General features: G+C 40.0%; 1 protein-coding gene across 1 annotated transcript in view; it reads right to left on the bottom strand.

The window, feature by feature from the left end:
- The window catches only part of Rsu1 (Ras suppressor protein 1), a 171,226-nt gene that overhangs the window by 74,645 nt on the left and 74,505 nt on the right, over positions 1 to 22,076 (bottom strand). The window contains exon 8 of the mRNA XM_042686296.1: positions 8,879 to 9,011. Within this exon, the coding sequence (XP_042542230.1) occupies positions 8,879 to 9,011 (133 nt within the window). The remainder of the gene's footprint in view (positions 1 to 8,878; positions 9,012 to 22,076) is intronic.

The raw sequence follows: 22,076 nt of genomic DNA, 5'->3' as shown, positions 1-22,076 counted from the left end.
TATGAAAAGATCTATCAAAAACTTGGGAGAAGAAAAGATTCTTCATCAAATCGCTTGTTTCTCTGATTACCTTGGAAGGGCAGCTATTAATTTATGAGGCCAATTACCAGTTCGTGGACCACATAGACAAACAGATGAGCAACTACAGTGAAGATTAACAAGTAGTGTTAAGTTCTGACTCTTTTACTCAAACCTTATTCCTTAGTGCAGAAGAAAGAAAGTGATGGGATTTTATTTTATTAGTGCAACTATCTACCTAGAATACAGTCAACTTAATTGACCACAAAAAGAATTATATTTATTGAAGACAAATAAACACTGTAATCCAGGAAAACATAGACTCAAGCAATCCTGAAAATGTGCTCTAAGGTTTTACAACATGGTGGTTGTATTTATAGCTTTAAACTGCAAAGGGGGTGGCAATTAGATCATCTGTTACACAGGAATTATGAGTAGTTCTGGAAGAAGTTGTTTTGTATGTAAGGGATTGGGTGCAGTCGCTGCCTCTGGGCAGCTTGTGGGAAGCGATCTCTTGTATGAAAGGTCAGTGGAGGAGAAAAAGGTCAGCTGGATGCTGGTGGCTCAGGCCTGTAATCTTAGCTATAGGAAGCTGAGTTCTGGAGGATGGATCATGGTTCAAAGCCAGGCTGGGCAGATAACTCTGTGAGAATTCATCTCCAAAATAACCAGTAAACAGCCAGGCTGGAAGTGTCACTCGGTAGAGTGCCAGCTCAGCAAACCCAAATCTCCAATCCCTAAAAGAATGTCTTTGGCAGGCCACTGTTAATCAGACCTCAAACAAATCCACAATTGAACCTTTGATCTGTGGGCTACAGATCCTTTCTGCTTAGATGCAGGTTGAGACTTATGAGACCATTTTTTTTTCTTTTTGCCAGTACTAGAATTTGAACTCAGAGCCTCATACTTGCTCAGCTTGTGTGGTAGTCTACCACTTGAACCGTGCTCCTAGCACAGCATTTTGGAGATAAAAGTCTTACAGACTTTTGATCTATAAGTCTAGTGCTCTTGTGGTCTTTTCTACCAGGACTTGGTTCAAATACATCTTAAGTGCCCCTCACAAATGCTAGTCCATTCTGTGATGTGACTCAATATTATCCAAAATATAAGGTATGCCACAAGTCTCCCTCCTCTCTTGCATACTTCTTAGCAGAATTGGCAAAATGTAACCTATTTGCATAGAAATAGGTCCAGGGATGTCAAAAGTTGGAATCGCCTTTGATATTATGGAGGAAATGTGTTAATCCATTTATTAACTTTAAAACAGAAGCAAAGCATACATATGTAACACCCATAAAGGAAATAAAAATGAGCAGGAATAGAATACATAGTGTACTTTAAAAAATAAAAACAATTTTTATGTCAAAAGCTTTAGATAAAAAAAAAATGGCCTTTCATTTTCATGTCTACTACACAGAAATATTGCCCCCTCCTCCCCCACCACGTCTTCATCTGAGCTATTTTCAGATATAGTAATAAAAAAAGGGAGGTCTACGCTGTTCTGCATACTGATTGTCAGTATGTAAAATTCACTAACTGCCACAAAGGTCCTGGCAGTTTAACCCTCTCCTCTGTCTTTCTAACATTATTTATAAAAACCATCTGCTAGCTTTGCAAGCCGTTTATATCTAGCAGAATAATAAGGTATATGGAGCTTTTGTTCGACACAATTTCCTTTCACAAATTGTGTTAAAATGTACAGGCTCACCTATTACGTTCCAGACATATCGGTGAAGTTTATTTGAAAAACCTCTGGGCTATAGCCATTAGAGGATTCACAACTTGATTAACCAAGACCATTCGTGGCCATTTCGGCCTGTAAGAGGCTAGTACACAATGTAGAAAGAAAAAAAATGTATGTTTCTTAGTCTTAATTTTGTAGGCAAAACAGCTTGAGAAATAATACTCAGTGGATAAAAAGAATTCTTCCTTCCAAACTAAATGAGGTGACTGATTTTGCTAGGTTTCTACAGAAGAGAAATTCTCAGCATTTTCTCATTGTTTCCTACCATCATGCAAGCTTCATTTTATTACAAGGATTCTATTAACTAATGTTAATAATCCTATGATCAGTTTTTAATAGTTTTTAATTTAAGGCACACTGCACTCTGTCTCTGTCTCTGTCTCTCCTCTAAAGTCTGTCTCTTTCTCTCTCAATCTCTCTGTCTTACACACACACACACACACACACACACACACACACACACACACACACACACAAGCCAGGCATGTAATTCCAGCTATGCTAGTGGCATGAATAGGATTGTGGACCAGGCTAGTCTTGGACAGAAATGTGAAACCCTATTTTTAAAAAGAACTAAAGCAAAAAGGGGTTGGAGGCATGGCTCTAATGGTAGGCCACCTGCCTAGCAAGTGCAAGGTCCTGAGTTCAAATCCCAGTAACTATCAAACAACGAACAATAGGAACAACAAAAATACATGAATGGTATACTTCTCCCCCAAGAGGGAAGCATGCCACAAGATTTGAAGCAGGAACAGGAAGCATCTTTTGAGCTATTCCAGGTTCGGAACAAGGTGCCACGCTTTGCAAATTGCAGCCTTCTGGGGATGCCTGCTTTCCAAATCCCGCTTTCAACCAGCCTAGCATTTGTCAAATCACCTCTTTTATTAACTTGTTGACAGGAGTTAACTTGTCAGCTTCTAAAATGGCTGTGGTCTCTCTCCGAAGTTCCTTGATGGAAATTTGAAAGGTGTGAGTTCCTCCCTTTCACAATGCATCTCGTCAAGAGCCCTGACTCACTCCCCCTCCTGCAGAAAAATTTCACCTGCTGAAACCTGGACTAGTGGTAACTGGTCCATCATAACTGTTGCACAGAAATCAAAGGTCAAAGAAGAAGATGGCCACTGACAAATAAAAAGTTCAAAAGCAGCTGGGTGCTGGTGACTCACGCCTGTAATCCTAGCTATTTCAGGAGGCTGAGATCTGAAGATCATGGGTTCAAAGCCAGCCCAGGCAGAAAAGTCTTTATCATCAATGAACCACAACTAGCCAGAAGTGGCATTGTGGCTCAGGTGGCAGAGTGCTAGCCTTGAGCAAAAGAAGCTCAGGGATGGCGCCCAGGCCCTGAGTTCAAGTCCTAGGACTGGCACACACAGACATACACACACACACACAGACACACACACAGACACACACACACACACACACACACACACACACACACACACACACAGTTGAAAGGAGACAGTGTAACTCAGTATCAGTGTGGAAATGTTAATTGTCTTGTAGGAGGTGATCCCAACCATCGCTTCACTTTACCAGAGGGAAGAACTTCAAAATATCCACATGATGACGCCACACATGATGTTCCCCTGGTGCCAAGGACACGGAGGAACAAGGAACAGAGTGGCCTCCTCCGGATCAATGGCCAGGAACACACAATGAATGCTCACAATGCACCCCACAGAACATCTTTGAAGAGCCACCCCTCAGCATCTTACTGGACACGCCTACCAGCTCCTCATGCTTCACCTGCATTCCTGTCGGTATCAAGTTCTGTCAGCTCTTCCTAAACACCAGATTCACTGCCTTCTCTCGTGCGGCCACATCTCTCCTATAACCTCACAGCCTATAACCCCCAACCCCTTCTGTGCTATTGTTTTCTAGCCCCTGACTCGAAGGCTCCAAAAGCCCCAGGTCACTGTGGAAGTCACCCATGGTTGTGCATGAAAAGAAACATTCTGATAAGTTCTTGAGCTCTTCACTGCTCTCCTTGGGATATTAGGATAGGTAAATTAATCGGTCAGAAAAAGAACTTTTTTCTTTTCTTTTCTTTTTTCTTTTCAGTGCTGGCCCTGGGACTTGAACTCGAGGACTGGGTGATGTCCCTGAGTATTTTTGTGCTCAAGATTAATGCTCTACCACTGTAGTCACAGCTCTACTTCTGGCTTTTTGGTGGCTAATTGGAGATAAGAATCTCAAAGACTTTCCGGCCCAGGTTGTCTTTGACATGAACTGCAATCCTCAGAACTCAGCTTCCTGAGTAGCTAAGATCAAAGGCATGAACCACTGGCACCCAGCTCAGAAGAACTTTTATAAGGACCTTAAGTTTGTCTTTTTGGGCAGCAGTGGGGTTTTGATCTCAGGCCCTCCTCCTGAACCAGTCCTTTTTGCTTTAGTTATTTGTCAGATAGAATCTAGAGTTTTAGGCCCAGGCCTGCCTCATATTATAGTCCTGCCTCTGACATGGCTGGAATTAATGTGTTGTTTAGCTAACTGTTCTTGTTTTTTAGCTAGTGAGAACGATGAAGAACAAAGGTAGCTATTATGAGAGAATGAGGAGAGAAAATGAAAATTGAGGGAATGTCAACATTCTACTCCTTCCCAAGGGGGAAAGTAGGGGAAGTCCTAGAGGGTCGGACCTCATCCTCCAAAAGCTCATGTCAAGTAGTAGGAACCTCCATGCTAGAAGCATCCAATGGGGTAAAGCCTCTTGAAAGAGGATTCAATGATGGCATAGCTTTTAAAGGATTTTCAATGTCAATGTAACTGTATAGCAGGTAACAGTGCTCCATAGTGCATCCAAAAGAATGAAGGTTTTCCTCAGGAGTAGGCTGCTTTTTATAAGGATCTTCAATTTGTCTTTTTGGGAAGCAATGGGGTTTGATCTCAGGTCCTTCCCTTGAACCAGCCCTTTTGCTTTAGTTATTTTTCAGATAGAGTTAGTTTTCAGATAGGATGTTAATGATGGAGATAAGAATACATATACCACCCATGAAGAAATGCTCGACCTCTCTAGCCATAAAAGAAATGCAAATCAAGACAACGCTGAGATTCCACATCACCCCAGTTAGAATGGCTATAGTCAAGAAATCTAGTAACAACAGATGCTAGAGGGGATGTGGCCAAAAGGGAACCCTACTGCATTGTTGGTGGGAGTGTAAACTTGTTCAACCACTCTGGAAAGCAGTATGGAGGTTCCTCAAAAGACTCCACATAGAGCTCCCCTATGACCCAGCAATCCCACTTTTGGGCATTTACCCAAATGATCACAAACAAGACCATACTAAAGCTACCAGCACAACTATGTTTATTGCAGCATTATTTACCATAGCTAAGATATGGAACCAACCCAGATGCCCCTCAATAGATGTATGGATCAAGAAAATGTGGTATATATACACAATGGAATTCTATGCCTCCATCAGAAAGAATGACATTGACCCATTTGTTAAGAAATGTAAAGGCTTGGAAAAAATTATATTAAGTGAAGTAAGCCAGACCCAAAGAAACATAGGTCACATGGTTTCCCTTATTTGCAATATCTAGTATATGTCTGAGTCAAGCAGAAAAGGTCAGATAAGGTGATGTTAGGGAAATGAACCCTAAGATATGTATTTTAAACGTTTTTTTTCTTTCATGCGATTGTTTCTAACACATTTATTTATAAGATCATTTCTTTGTTGCTTTGTATGTCCCTCCCCCACAGTATCACCCCTGCTTTCACTATATTTGATGTCGGTATAATTTGTGGAGGGGAAGGGGAAAAACAAATCGTTTAAATAGGGATACAGGTGGACCCATTGCAACAATGACATGTACAAGTCGTTATGTCGAAAACGAACTTTACAACTTTTTTTTGGGTGGGGGGAGGATGGAATGTGGGGTGGGAGGAGGATGGGAAGGGATGGGAAGGGGAAACAAAGGAGGAGGAAATGTACTCATTATCTTGCCCGTGTAATTGTAACCCCTCTGTACAGTATTTTCACAATAAAAATAAAAAAATTTTAAAAATCCATAAAAAAAAAAACTCCAGTAGAGCTCCCCTATGACCCAGAAATCCCACTTTTGGGCATTTACCCAAAATGATCACACACAAGGTCATACCAAAGCACCAGCACAACCATGTTTATTGCAGCATTATTTACCATAGCTAAGATATGAAACCAACCCAGATGCCCCTCAGTGGATGAATGGATCAAGAAAATGTGATATATGTATATATGTATATATATATGATATATGTGATACACACACACACACACACACACACACACACACACACACACACACACACACACACACACACAAAATGGAATTCTATACCTCAAAGAAACATAGGTCCCAAGGTTTCCCTTGTTTGCAGCGATTAGTACATGTCTAGGACAAGCAGAGAAGGTCAAAGGCCATGTACACACAACCACATGAGATAATGTTAAGCAAAATATTCCCCAAGAGAGGGACACAGAGGTTTCTTTCTTTCTTTCTTTCTTTCTTCTTTCTTCCTTCCTTCATTTCTTCTTCCTTTCTTCCTTCCTTCCTTCCTTCCTTTCTTTCTTTCTTTCTTTCTTTCTTTCTTTCTTTCTTTCTTTCTTTCTTTCTTTCTTTCTTTCTTCCCTTCTTTCTTTCCTTCTTTCTTGCTAGTTTTTAATGTATTTTGTTTCTCTTGTAGGTTCTTCCCCCAGGGTATAACACCTGTTTTCACTGGATTTGGTGCCTGTGTTCTGCATCTTGTATATACATTTTTGTAATTTGGGGAGGGAAAGGGATATTGCAGAACGCTTAAATGGGGGTGCAGGCTGACCCATTGTGATGATGAGATGTACAGGACACTATATTGAAAATGAACGTTACAATGTCAGGGGGGAGAGGGCTGGGATGAATTGGGGAGGCAGGGAGGAAAGTGATGGTAGAGGGAAAATAAAGGAAGCGGTAACAATGTTCACTATGAAATGTAACTGTAGCCCCTCTGTACAACATTTTCATCATAAAAAATTACAGTAAAAAAGAATACATATATCAAGCCTTGTGTGGTGTACCCCACACGAGCAACTGAGCAGAGAAGTGGGAAGACCAGCCCAGGATCAAATTCAAAAAGCCCGAGGTCATGGGTTCAATCCACAGCAACACACACACACACACACACACACACACACACACACACACATACACACACACGAGATACATCACAGAATTAATGTTTAAAATGTCTCCCTTACTACCTTTCAAATAACTATTTCAACCAAAGCAACAAATTCTCCTTTACCCAGAATCCCAATCATATTTAAATAGAAATCATTCAAAAAATGAAAAATAGTAATTAATTGCTTAATAATGACTCTAAGGTCCTACAAAATCTATAAGCACACAGATTAATCTTTCTAGATAAAATTGAAGTTAATAACACTTTCATATGCAATGTATTCTAATTCTCTATAAATTATAAATTAATCTGCAATACATTTTAAAAAACCTGTTAAGTAGAATAACCAAGAGTAGTTCCTTGAATTCAAGATCAATCAGAGCCTGATTATGTATTTTTCTGTATACTACCATATGCAGAAGGGCTTTTAAAAGACACCCAACAAACTGAGCACCATGGAGTTTTGCCTTTAGTAGCAAAACCATTACAGATCTATCTCAAGATGGCAATAATTATCAAGAGAAACAAAATGAACAATAATCTGTTAGCTAGCAATTATATTTTCACACATTTTCATGCACTACACTCATTTCTAAAGCTGAGCTATATTTGCATTTTAAACAAAAGGTTAAATTGGTAATAATCACTTATTGCTATATGGGCTGTGAAACAATACCCCTCTTCCATATTTATTCTTTTTTAAGACTTGTATATATTGCAGTGTTGGCTGAAGTAAGTCAAAACCATGCTTCAAGTTGTTCTAATCTATAAGGACCTGCCATTGATATTTAGTTGTTGTGTGTGGTGCTGAGGATTGCCGGGGCTTGGACCACCCTGGGCAAGCTCTCTATCACTGAGCTAAACCTGCATCTAGGCCAATTTCACGGTCACTGTCCTACATTAGGTTCCTCTGGACAGTAACAGAACCACAGCTGGCCAGTTACAGGTAGAGGTTCTGTGGGTCACTTAATTCTGCCTTGCTGGCCCAGCACAGATTCAATGAGAACTGTGCTACGAGTGATGGACATCTTTCTGATTCAAACACAAAGAAAAGAAAGCAAGAGACTCCTAACAGAATGTGACCTTTAGCCATCCTCTAGCTCTTCTCAATTCTGGTCAGGATGTGAAATCCTTAAACAGTGGTATTGAACACGGAAAGAGATTAACATCTGACTATGGAATTGGTTTTTTCTTTTCAAGTCTTTCTGTAGATGTTTAAAACTAGACTAGACTTCAGGCTGAGGGATCAGTGAAGCATTGAGATAAATGGGAATGAGATATTGGGAATGAGAAGCTGGAAAGTAGAGAAATAATGACAGAAAATAGAACAGCAGAAATGGATGGGAGGAGAAACTCCTGCTAACCCTAAAGTGTGCAGGAAGAAAGAGGCAGAAGAGGCAGGATCACTTAGATGCTGGGGGAGTTTCCCAGAAGTTCCTTCACCTCAAATGAGGATCAGAAAGCATTTGATGCTATGATGTTAAGCTATTTGACTCCTTCTTTTTTTTCCTGCCTTTTCTTCTTTATCTTCCAAAGTAATCATCCCAGTGGAAAGACACCTTCTAAATCAGGATGACACATTCCTAGTATTCTCTACTGATTTTATAAATAAACAGCTTCACAATTTTGTTCATAACACTTGCAATTCTTCGCATTCACAGAAGAATAAAATATGTTCAGCTCTTAATGTGTCTGGTGAATTTCCTTAAGTGTCATGAATATTCAACTAACTTAATACCTTAAAAATTCTCTAAAGAAAATCAGTTAAAATGCCCTTGAAAAATGTCAAGTAAAGACACTCTACAAGAAAAACCAAAGAATTACCACATGTAGTTTCTAATAAAACATTTTTTTAAGTAAAGTGTCTTAACTGCCACCAAAGGAACAATGTTGCATAATTTTTTTCAAAATATTTTTTTACAAATACCATAAAAATCAGTTTGCTGTTTTTGGGGAAAAAGTCATATATTACTTACTACTTGTATGTTTCAGAGCGAATATATTCGAAGACATGGGAGACACCAAGCTGGAACTGGTCAGCAATTGGGGTTACCCAGGGGTTGTTCTCTGCTTTGAAGACTTGTTTCTGACCAGTTAAATCCAAGTTTCCTGAAAAGATAGAGAAGAAGAAGAAGCTGAAGATCATCTCATCCAATGCAAATCAGTTATAAGAAACCATGTTTTGTAACCACAGCATGGCCCTAAGGATCCTGTGGGTTATTGGATTAAAAAAAATGTACTCTAATCCATATGCAATGTTAGCAATAACAGCCTGGTTTAAGAAAGACCAAATAAAGGAAGAGAAAAGAGTAAAAGAAAGGGGAGTGAGGATGACTGACAGGGAGAAACAGGGTAGAAGGGAGAAGAGGAAAAGAAGAGAGAGAGGAAGGGAGGAAAATGGAAGAAGGGAGGGATAGAGGGGAAAAGGAAGGGAAAAGCAAGAGATGGAGAGGAAGTGAGAAAGGGAGAGAGTGTAAAGGAAAGGAGAGAGGGAGGAAAAAGGAACTAAGGGGTGAAGAGAGGAAGAAGGAAGGGAGAGAGAAAAGGAAGGGGAGGGGAGGGGAAAAGGAAGGGACAAAGAAAAAAGGAGAGTGAGAAAAAATGAAAGGAAGAGAAGAGAGGAGAGGAGAGGAGAAGAGAGGAGAGGACATGAGAGGGGAGGGATGGGAGGGGAGGGGTAAATCTAGAAAGCATTCTTGCCAAGAATTTTTCTAGGTATTTGCTAGATTAAAACATTCTTTCAAGACAAAGGGACATGATATATTAAAAACCTCGAAATTCCTACTTTGACAATGTCAAGGCATACTTCTACCTCTGCTGGAGGATCTCAGTCCAATCTGATCACGTCAAGCAACGTGGAACGTGAGTGAAGTAACATAGGAATGTTACCCAGGTAACATTAGTATGGTATGACTCAAGTAACAAAAGCACACCTCAGAAATCACCCCAACAAGATTTCCATTAACATGGCAAGGATTACAGAAATGTTTGTAACAGCTCCAGTCAATTTACAAATGGCCTTTCAAAATCATTCCCTCATATAATTCGCCAACAATCCCCAAGGAGAGTTACAAGCCCCACTTTATAGGCGAAGAAATGGAAAGAGGGAAGTCCTACGTACACGATCAGAGAATGTCTGTGTGGGAACAGGAAGCTGCCTGCAACCTTGCTTTCTTGCTACACGTAAAGCAATGAATGGGGTTCTGTGTCCTTCTGAATCAATAAAGATGGTTTACTGAAGATGGTGTAAGAGTCACTCTTTCATTAGGCCACGCTATTTCTTTTGTCTTTCTGGTGTGTTCAAAGGCAGACATGGAAATCTGTGAAGGAACTTCCTATAATGTGCTTGTCTGTGAACGACAGCCAGGTACAGAAGTAGAATAGCAGCGATGTATATGGCTTTACCTACAATGGAGTCCCAAGGCCTTTCCCTAAAGTCCTTTTGCACAACACCACTTTCAGACTTCCAGTCCACGGTGCCTGGCTGTTTCGTGTAGACATGTAGCAATTATTCTTCCCATGACATGTTTGTGCTGTTTTGAGGTACTAGAGGCTATTTTCATCATAACTGATGGCCAGGATGGTGAAAATGGATTCTAAAATGCGAATACCTCACCATGCCAATCACTTCCAGACTGACCCGAGTGCTGGATATAAAGAATAAAGAAAATATTTTACTAGGAAGTTGATGTAATATTTCTTCTTCAAAGAATGGAATCTTTTTAAATCTGTCTTCTCTGGTATGTGGACTTGCACTTGTTAGAAACAGGGAGAAAGAAAAGTGATTATAATTTCGTTTAATGCTTTGAGGTAAAACAGACATTACTAAATAGTAAGACAATAATTCATCCTAATCTTTGCATAGAAACTAAAGATTTGCTGATACTAAGTGCAAAAGTAGGTGGACATGTTTCTCTCTAGGACTGTCAATATTGTCAATTTCCTCAACTTATTGATTAAGCCTCATCAGTCAGATATTAAGTCACTAAGAACATTAATGAGCTTGCAATAGCTATGTGCCTATGACCATATAAAATAATGCTTATTGAAATGAACGCCAAGAAATTAAAACAAGAGGTTTTTAATTTACTTTTCCTGTTTTTTCTTCTTTTTCTGTGTGTCCCCTTCTGTTGCTGCCTTTCATTTCTGCACCTTTTGTCTTGTATGTAAGTTTATCTGATTTAAGGAGGGCTTAGGGGAACCCAGAAATGGTAGGACAAAGGGTCAGCTAATTCACAGTGATGCTAGACGCTACACTGAAAATGAGATATAGAACTTGTGGAGAAAGGGGGTGAGAATGGGAAAAACTGTGAGAAAACGAGGGAAGAGGTGACATTGTTCAAAAAGAAATGTGCTCATTGACTGACCTATGTAACTATAACCCTTCTGTATATCACCTTGACAAAAATAAATAAAATCAAGAAAACTTGATGAGTTTGATTCTTTACACCACAACTCAAAAAGCTGCCTGGGCTAAATGAAAGCCCACGGAGCTACACATATTCTGTTCGGTGGAGCATCCTATCTTACCTGCGATTGATTCTGACAGCAGGAGGCTGCCATTGGTACTTCAGGTTTTAACCTTGGCCTACCCCATTGCTTACATTTTCATTCTGCTAAAATCCTTTATTTGTTTTTCTGTAGTAGTGGGGTTTGTACTCATGGTTTTACATTTGAGCCTTGTCTCCAGCCCTTTTTGTGCCTTACCTATTTTTCCATATAGGGTCTTGTGCTTTTACCTGGATGGCCTCCTAACTATGAGGTCTCCCACAGTGCTGGAATAACAGGTGCATTAATCAATGAGGAGACTCAGCCAGGAGGAAGGAGGAGTCTGCCCTGCCTTCCCTGGGGACAGACCTCATGCTGTGCACACCAGCCGTGGCTGGCTTCTTTATTGACATGGGGTCCTCCTGATCTCCACTTCTTGAGTGGCTGGAATGACAGGAGTAAGCCACCACGCCCTGTTGCCATTGTCTATAATTCTTATTTCCTCTTAGGATCGAGCGTGTGGCACTCTTTTCTTCCATTCCCTCACTTCTTTTTCTCCAATTTCCTGAGAACAATACACATTTCTAGAGAGAAGTCCCCTACTTAAAGGCAAGTCTGTATTCCTGCTAACAATAATTTTTCGTGTACAATGTATACCTTGTCCACGGTTCTGAGGATGCATGGTGACTAAGGGAAGGACCATGTACCAGGCAACTGTCACCATGGTGCAACTACTCATTAATAAGCTGAGGATGGAGGTGCTTGCCTGAGCAGACCTCTATCCAAACAGTCACCTAGAACTAAAACAAAAGAAAACAAAAACCAGCCCAAAAGTGTCATAAATGTTAATAGGGAGGTCTCATGGAGGCAACAGATAGGAAGGTGAAAGAAGAGGGAGAGAGGGGTGGTAAAGTACATCATAGTAAACCACCATCTGTACAAAGAGAAATATCACTACAAAATACCTTTGTGCAGTTGATGTACTAATAATTTTTTAAACAAAGAATCCATGCTTATGTATAAGTATCTTCCTATCTGAAATCCCACCACTGACTCCACAGCAATTCACTATGCAACAAATAGCAGGGAAAGCTTTCCAAAGGAAGGATGAGAAGGAGGAGGAGGAAGAGAGATGAGGAAGGGGAATAGAGAAGAGGAGAGGAGGTAAAGAAGGAGAAGGAAGGAGGAGAAGAAATAAACATAGCTGGGCACTGGTAGCTTATGCCTGTAATCCTAGCTACTCAGAAGGGCCGAGACATGACAATTGCAGTTCAAAGCCCATCCAATCAGGAAAGTCTGTGAGACTCTTATCTCCAATTAACCACCAGAAAACCAGAAGTGGCACTGAGGCTCAAAGTGATAAGAGCGCTAGCCTAGAGCTGAAGAGCTCAGCATATAGCCCCAAGCGTTCAAGCCCCACAACCAACAAAAAAGAAATAAAAGAAAAAAAAGAATAAAAAGAATTGAAATGAAAGGCATAAACTGTCCACTTATGGAATCAGCATGTAAAGTATTTCCCAAGCAAAGGGGACCACCTTCCCACCCCCATAAGTGGCTATTTTGCTCTAAATCCTTTTTCTCTTCATCTCCAATATTGTTTATCCTGCTGAGAAATACACTGTGAATTTCTAGTTGGTGGAATTCTGTTCTGTTGCACAAGTGTTTGAGAATTTTCCTTCATTCATGCATTACCATGAATAAACTCAACTTCATTGAGTTAACATGTGTGTTTAGACAAGAGTTGTAAGAACATGATTTCTATTTTTGTTTTAACTTTGTGGTGAAGAGCAGGAAGAGGAAGATAGCTATATTTGGAGCACAGATCACATATTACTGCCTTGCCCCAGTAATGTAAAAGTGCAAGTACTATATGAGCTCAACAGCTTCCAATGGACCATCATTGAACTTCAGGCATGGGTACATATTTCCGCAGGAAAGAGGATCCTGCATTCTACCACTAACAACCTCCAAGCCAACTACGGCATGTTACCTTCTTAACAGCTCCTTACTAAGCCTGCAGGTTTTCTAATGGTAATCCTCTGGGGGGGGCGGGGGGGGGGGGGAATGCATGAAGGTCATGGTCATATGCTTCACATTCGCCACACATGGCAGACAGACCTAAGAGATTCACGCCAAGGATCATCCGCCATGCCCTTCTGACTGATGCCTGCAGACCCCGAGAGAACTGTCAGTCCCAAGTGATGTCTCTATTGAGTGCTGTCAGTGAAGACTGGAGAGGCCCAGAGGATCACTAATGAACTGCTGCTAAGTGAAGCACACAGGAGATGCTGGATGCGAGCTAGACACCCTTCCTTGCTAGGGGCCAGGGCTGGGGCGGGGAGGGGGTGTGGGGGGTGGAGAGAGTGTCTTCCACTGATGTCAGAAAGGACCATGAAACAGAAACAGAAAGGACCATGAACTATACTGGAGGTGGAAGGATGGGGGGGTTGGTTATCTTATGCTTATCTCATTCATTTATTTTTAGGACCAGTACTATTATATTGAATTCACGGGTGTTTTCATAGAAGCTCCAGAAACTGGAGCTCCTAAAGAAAAGTATGATTCAAGTTCACTGGGGGAGGGGGGAAGGGAGAGAGCAGAAAACAATAGCTCCCTCTTCAATGCTTTTTGCTCTTAAAAAAAAAACAAAAACAAAAAAAACCAAAGATCTAAGAAAATCACATTAGGAAACAGTTCCCTCAGACGGACACCGTGCATGAGCCTCAGTGAGCAAGGCCTCTTTCACAATGATGATGGAGGCTTGGCATGACCGGATGTACTCCTTTTGCCTTTCAATTGAATGCCACCACTTCTGCTTCTGAGGAGCTCTAATCCTCCCAGCAAGTTATCTGTCTCCCAGGTTCTCTTACCTCACTCTGAGCTAGCCCGGCATGAGGCAATTTCAGAAGAGGGTTAATATAATTAGAGTAAAGCTTGGCCATTATACTGTGTGAAAAGATGACACCCGTCTCCTATTGGCCTACCAACAAGTTCCCATCGTCTGAGCAAAGCTCTTCTGTCAGCTGTCTGGGGTGGGCTCCCTTTTAAGTAATAACATGCAGGAAGCATCTCATCCTGCTGTCAGTCAGCCCGCACTCACCCCCAATGCCGCACGCTTCAGTGCGTCCAGTGAGGAGCTCTCTCTCACCCAGCCCCTTTATTAGAAGGCTGAGCAGCGCTCCGGTGGTGTTCTAACAAGGATCAGGCAGCAGGATTAAGCACTGTGACAAAGAGGATCTAATAAGCTCCAGAGTGGGGCATCCACAGACACGCTGGCTGGCTCCTAGACATGGGCTCACTTTGCTCACTCCTCAGTTGGGAGGTGCAGGCCACAGGGGAAGCCAGGCAGCGCCGTGATTAGCGGTGACCCTCTGACCGATGCTGCTATGAAGATCATATATCACTCACAGGCTTATTCTGCAATTGCAAATTGGATTTTCCATTTTATTACCTGCCACAAGACCACATATGCTCCTTTCTCAAGCTTCCAGTACAGCAGGGCTTGGCCGTACGATGGTAATTGTGTAAACACTAAATCAGGCAAAACAATCATTCTCCTTTGCTGGTTATAAATGTGATTGAATGCAATAGGCAACAGAGGCCCCATTAATAAGCACACTCATTTTCACTTATGGAAATTGGTTGCTGCCGTAATCACACTGGAAGAATTCTTCCTGAGTATCGAGAAAGCTTGAAACATGTGGCCTGGAGGATCATTTATCACACAGTAAGAAATTGGTGGGGATCTGGGCAAATTTTTCACGTCATCACAGCAGCCTTTCCTCCCTTCCTAATTTCAAAATCATGCCACAAAGAGCATTTAAATGAATGCACTCTAAAAGCCAAGCTCTTGTACGCATTCATAAAAATCCAAGACCATGGTCTAACAAGGTAAAACTAGAAAATCATGGCAAGCTGGGTAGTCTATCATTAGGATACCAGATTTGCCCAAACTTGGGTAATTGATTTGCTTATGAAAGCATCTAGATGGGGCATGGTGACAGCTGAAAGATCACCTCTGCTCCACGGTGATCCCCAGACGCAAGCTAAGCACAAATGCCTCCCACACAATCTAAAAGCTGAGTTTAGGGCAGATACATAGAAGGAGATAGTCTGTCTTTACATAAATCTCTGTAAGTTTTATTACAATGAGCTATGCTGCTAATTACAAAAAATGTGTGATTAGAGATAATGGCTAACCATGGAAAGTTCCTATTTTTCATTTCTTTCTTATTGAATGGAAAATGATGATAAGGCCTATAAAAGAAGGTTTATATTGCAATGTTAAATATTTGCCAGTAATTAAACACTGGGTACTACCAGAATGTTCATTACCAGGTGATAAGCAGGATAATGCATGCAAAAACTAAACTATGCAATGCGACTCAGTTATAAAAACAGGCATCTATGTGTGTATACAAGAAGAAATGATGCTGTATCTTTAATAAAAAAAAAAAAAACTAAGGGCATACTAAGTTTACCACAACCCAGTTATTTAAACAAACCAAAATTGTGTGTGTGTGTGTGTGTGTGTGTGTGTGTGTGTGTGTGTGTGTGTGTGAATATACAGCAATTGCTATATACAGGATATAGAGTGATCTATTTGTGTGGTTTTCTCAAAGAAGAAAAATTAAGATGAAGCAAAGATTTTAGCCAGCAGAACAAAGGGTCAATTTTCCCTTTCAAGAGTTCCATGCTGTCACAAGCAAGGATAATTTTCATAATTAAAAAAGATTACAAGATTAAGGTATATTGCAAGAGTAGGTGTCAAATTCCAAATACCCAGTGCACATTAATTGGTAGAAAGGAGTGTCTTCTATTTAAAATGCCATGACCCTATTTCAGTGACCGCCACACTAGTGGCCCATTCTCTTCTGTCTGCGTTATAGATGACAGAATATCAAGCCCTAAATAGATTGAGAATTGCAGACTGGGGTTCCTTCTGCTGTGTATCATGAGTGTAATCAACGTATGCTGAAATGTCTCCTGACAGCTCTCAATTTCATCCTGCAGGGATAGCAAGGCCACATTGTCGCACTGGCAATTGTCTACTTAGCCTTTCTGGCAATCCATTTTTAAAATTGACATTTGGTGCATATTGTGCATATGATGCATTGCTGTTTGGGATGTATAAGAAATAGTTACTTTTCTGAACTCATAAGGGGATGGGGAGTTGAGTACAATTTAAGTTTTAAGAAAAGGATTAAAAACTAAAACCACACCACCCAGCCAAATGGCTCTTATAAAAGCAGCACCTGATTTATATGTGTGCTGGTGAGAATAGGTATAGAAGTTTTCTTCCCAATGAAGAAAAATAGCATTTGACATTGTTTCCATCATGATGCTCTTCTTTGGCCATTTGCTCTTTGTGGTTGAAGGTAGGATGGGATGGAAAGAGCTCTCAGTCATTTATGAATATGATTAGTGAGAAACTGGAGCAGTAAGAAACCCAATGTTCATCACCAACCCAGTGGCTTTATTCTGCAAGTGGATATAAGGGTTAATGAATAATTCATATTGAAAAATTGGCACTTTTTTAGGATTTCCCTCTCGTTTTTCTAAATGTGAGAGGCAATTTCATTTTTTGCTTGCCAGATTGTCCTCTTATTGTTCATGTCTTGTCAGGTGGTATGGGACAAAGTCCAATGGTACTGGCTCCTCATGGTATATGCTGTTCTTTGAGTTAGTGACCAGGAGGCTGGGCGCAAATCCTGTGCTTTGCTGGCCTTGTTTCCTCATCTGCCAAAGGAAGACAATGGACAGGATGTGGGTTGAAGCCAAAGAAAGTAAACAAAATGGTTCTATGAACCGGAAAGCCCAATGCAAATAGAAAAATGTTATTTGTGTTATTATTGTAAGTGAACCAGAAAGTAAAGAAAATGTGTACTTTGAGACTGGAGAGTATCTGCGTAAAGCAAGAGTTCCCTTAAGAAATTCATAACTTCTTGAAATTTGAGCACAATTGGGGACATCCACCCCTGAAAAAAAAAACTGTAATTAAAAAGTAGGACTCAGATACAGTTTAGGAACAAGGATATCATTTCCTAGAGGACTAAAAGATTATTTTTAACATAGGAAATAGAACTTAGGGCTTTGTGCTAACTAGGCAAGGTGCTCTGCCACTTGATCCCCACTCAGGTCCTTTTGCTTTTAGTTTTTCAGATAAGGTATATAGTTACATGTAAAACTCCCAGATCACATGATGACTCTATATTTAATCTTCTAAGGAGCTGCTATGTTTTCTGTAGTGGTCATACCATTTTACATGCCCACCAACTACACAAAAGTCCAAAATATACATCTTTGCAAATACTTCTTCCTTCTTTTCTTCCTTCCTTCCTTTCTTCCTTTCTTCCTTCCTTCCTTCTTTCCTTCCTTCTTTCTTTCTTTCTTTCTTTCTTTCTTTCTTTCTTTCTTTCTTTCTTTCTTTCTTTCTTTCTTTCTTTCTTCCTTTCTTCCTTTCTTTCTTTCTTTCTTTCTTCCTTTCTCTGATAGTAAAATACTCATGGGTATGAGGTAGTATCTTGCTATAGTTGTGAATGAATACTGGCATAGAGCCTTTTTCATGAGCTTATTGGTAACTTGTGTAACATCTCTGGAGTAATATTTAAGTCCTTTGCCTATTTTTCTATCAGATTCTGAATTTTTGCTGGTGATTTCTTGGTTGTTTTGTACATACTCTAGATATTAATCCTTTATTGGACATATCACTTACAAAGATTTTCTCCCATTCTGCTGCATGCTTTGCTGTGCTGTCTTTTGATTCTAAAATCTAAAGAAGTTTTCATGGAAAACTTCATGGAGAGAGTGAGGGAAAGGGTAACACTGTCCAAAACAAAATGTATTCTTTACCTGACTTATGTAACTATAACCCCTCTATACATCACTTTATAAAGAAAAAAATAAGTCTCCAGGAAGTTTAATTTGTCTATTTTTCTTCTATTTCCTGCACATTTGATGTCACAAGCAAGAATCATCACTAAATCAATGTTTTGAAAGTTTTTTTGTTTGTTTTTCCCCAAAACTATGCTGGGGCTGGGAAGGTGGCTCAGTGGTAGAGTGCTTGCCTTGCATGCATGAGGCCCTGGGTTTGATTCCTCAGCGCCACATAAGCAGAAAAAGCCGGGAAGTGGTGCTGTGGCTCAAGTGGTCGAGAATTAGCCTTGAGCTGAAGAGCTGAGGGACAGTGCCCAGGCCCAGAATTCAGGCCTCACAACCGACAAAGAAAAACAAAATAAAACAAAACAAAAAAACAAACTATGCCTTTTTCTAAGGGCTGATAAATTTAGATTTCCATATGAATCTTTGATCCATTTTGGCTTGCTTTCTTTAAAAAAAAAAAAGTATTGCTAGATAAAAGTCCAAGTTCATTCTTCTACATGTGGATGTCTAGTTTTCCCAGCACAATTTGTTGGAAAGACTGTATACACATTGGGTTTATTCATGGGCTCTTTATTCTATCCCATTGGTACCTGTTCTGCCTTCATCCAGTACCTGTTTGTTTGCTGTTTATGTGAGGGACATTGAGGACTGAACTTACTGGGGCTTTGAGTATACTGGCCATGTGTTCTACCAATGAGTTAAACTCCTGGCCCCTTACAACTTCGTAGCAATTTTCAAGTCAGAAAGTATGAGCCCTCCTGCTTTGTTGTTTAGTCAAGATTGTTTTGACAATCTGGGTCCACTAGAATCCTATATGAATTTAAAGATGGCTTTTTACATTGCTATAAAAATACACCCGAAAAAAAAATACACCCAAGACTTTGACTAGAGATCTTGATTACATTAAGTCTGCAGATCATTTGAGGTACTTTTATTAATGAGATAGTGCACATGTTTTTAACAGGCTGCACAGGTAGGCATTTTCCTATTCAACCATTGAGGGGAGAGATGTTTTCTATTTAATCTGATCATTGATCTACTTTTTAAAGAAACAAATTCTCACATGTTGTATAAATGACTGTTTGAAAATAATAAAATTGTATTAGGACAGATTCACTTAGGGAAACCATCACCCAGTGATGATGGGGACTGAAACTATCTTGGGAGAGTTTTTACTACAGGAAAAGAAGTAATATGTGCAAGTCTAGACAGGACAGAGGAAAGAAGCCTTCTGAGGTAGGAGGCTAAGGAGGTGGTACAGAATCAGGTATGGACCCTGAACAGCAGACCAGACCAGTGTTTTGTGGGAAGCTTGGAGCACTCAGATGTTGAAGTGGTGCATTTCAACCTGTATCTACCGTTGAGAAACCCTGATGATACATGATTCAAATGTCTGAGGCTGATTATAAGAACTTCTGAAAGACCTTAAACATCTCTGATAGTTTTAAATACTGGTTTAAGTTGGAAGAGGTGGGAACCTTGATCCTTGCCCTTGCTACTTCCCATGTCCATGATGGCGCATGGTGAGAGCATGAAGTGTTGACCGTGGTCAGATATGACCAGCAGGCCTGTGATTGTTATCTGCATTTGCAATCAGACTTCAATCTCTAACTGCATGTGAACTATGGTCACAACAAAATTACTTTGAGAAGGGGCCTGAGGACAATCTGGACGCACGTACAATTATAGGAGAACCCTTTAGGGAAGGGGAGGTGAGTAGTATGACGGTTGTCAAAATGTAATCATAAAGATATGTAAAAAGAGGAAATAACCTTCTGGATAACATCATAGGAGATAAAAAAGCCAAACATATTCAAACCCATTGTTATTAGTCTGACAGTGATCATATAATCAGCCCACTAACATTCCAAAATGGCAAAATGTAACTTTCTGAAACATGCCAAGCTTCGGTGACTGGTGTTAAGCAAGTAGGGGCATTTTTCATGTTATATTGAAGTTTAAGAGTCAGTGGAATGTATTAGGAAAGCTCTTGCTCATATGGAAGTATGAAATGAAATTAACTTTTTTTTATTTATATAGAAATACACTTGAATCCATTTTTATTAAAGGTTAAGTAAGGGATCAACCCAATACACAGAACTAAACTTAAATTATATGTAAAAATGGCTTGTTTCAGCTTTGTTTCACACTGGAAAGCTTATATCTTTATTACTTTGGAGCTATGCGTTATGCTCCCTGCAGAGGCTGTAAGGGTGTGGACATTATGTCACCTAAAATATGTACTAAGGTAATTAAGAATGGTGAGTGATACAATTACCAAGTCTACATAAAATGCTGAGACAATGTTAACTACAGTTTCAGAGAATTCACAATTCTTCATGCTCACCAAAACAATCCAGATGTTTCCTGGGAATGCATTAACAATCCATTTTAATGCGTTTTAAAGAAACTCATTTTCACTGTGTTTTAGGATGAATAGGGATGTATCAGGAGGAGGAAGCAATGGAAGTAAAACCACACCTGTCTGACAGCACTATCACCCTACACCTCCAGGTACACAAAACACACACAGACACAAACACATTCTACTTCAGAATTGAGAAACACAAAGCAGAAAGTACATACCACAGCAGGAAAAAAAAACGTATAAAAAGGAGAAACTATGAACTTCTACTTATATAGGTAACTATATACCATTTTATTTTTCTGTATAAGTGATGAAAAGCAAATATATCACCTCAAACTGATTATGATGTGGATGTGACTTCAGATCCTTCTACAGGCTCATGTGTTAAATGATAGTATAATTTTGGAAGGTTCTAGAAGGTGGGTTCTAGTGGGAATTGGTCTCTGAAGTCACGCCTGGTCCTGAGGCCATTAGTTACTTCCTGCTTCCTGTCCACCATGAGATGAGAAAGCTCCTCCTCTGAACAATCCCACTCACGCGTTTTTGCCCAAGCTCACTGGGCCAAGCAACCATAAACAGAATCCTCTAAAACCATGAGCTGAAATAAAGTCTGCTTTAAGTCACACTATCAGGTATTCCATCACAGATACTCAAAAGTTACCCACTAATATAATCAGAGGGTGATCCTCATTTTCTTGTGTTAATCCAGAATCGAGCAAAGGCCAAATGACATAAACTAATAATGTTTGTAATTTTCACAGTAAAGCTTAAGAAAAATGAAAGCAAACAAGCATATGACTCAAGGGAAAAAGAGTCTACCCCCAGCTCTTAAGGGTCTAATTTGATAATTTACAAATGCTAACATTAAGAAAAAAAAAAAAGCATTACTATAAATAACAGAGTGAAAATGGAGATCTACCACAATTTTGGATGTGGGTGAGAATGATTACATCATGAATTTGTTTCTGTATTTTTGGAAAGCCAACTGCTTTGGGTTAAAAATATGAAATACTGCCACGGTAACAAATACTTGGGGGTGGGGGGAAAGAAAGTACTCTGATATTCTACTCAAGAAGAAAATAATCAACAACTACAAAATCATGTTTCAATGTGTGAAGGTGTTTCTGAAGCTCAATTTATTTACCAAATGAAAGAAAAAAAATAGAGCTTGAATTAGTTAAGCTCTAGTTTAGCTTCAAGCATTCACATTTTAAACCAAGTTTTCTGATTGCAACTGGTGCGCACTGCACTATCAACCCCCAAATTCCAGCTGGCTACAGTCAGTACCGGGGGCCCCTAATCAGGTTACACAGCTCTATAGTCAGATGACTATAAACCAGCTGATTCCCTCATATTACCATCATTAAAACTGGTACCAGAAAAAGGGAAACAAGGTTAATATGTTTTCCAATGGTAAGAATGGTCTTAAACATAAA

The sequence above is a fragment of the Dipodomys spectabilis genome, unplaced genomic scaffold, assembly GCF_019054845.1.
Source record: "Dipodomys spectabilis isolate Male_0828 unplaced genomic scaffold, ASM1905484v1 ptg000096l, whole genome shotgun sequence".
Taxonomy (NCBI): domain Eukaryota; kingdom Metazoa; phylum Chordata; class Mammalia; order Rodentia; family Heteromyidae; genus Dipodomys; species Dipodomys spectabilis.
This window is presented reverse-complemented; position numbering and strand designations above follow the sequence as displayed.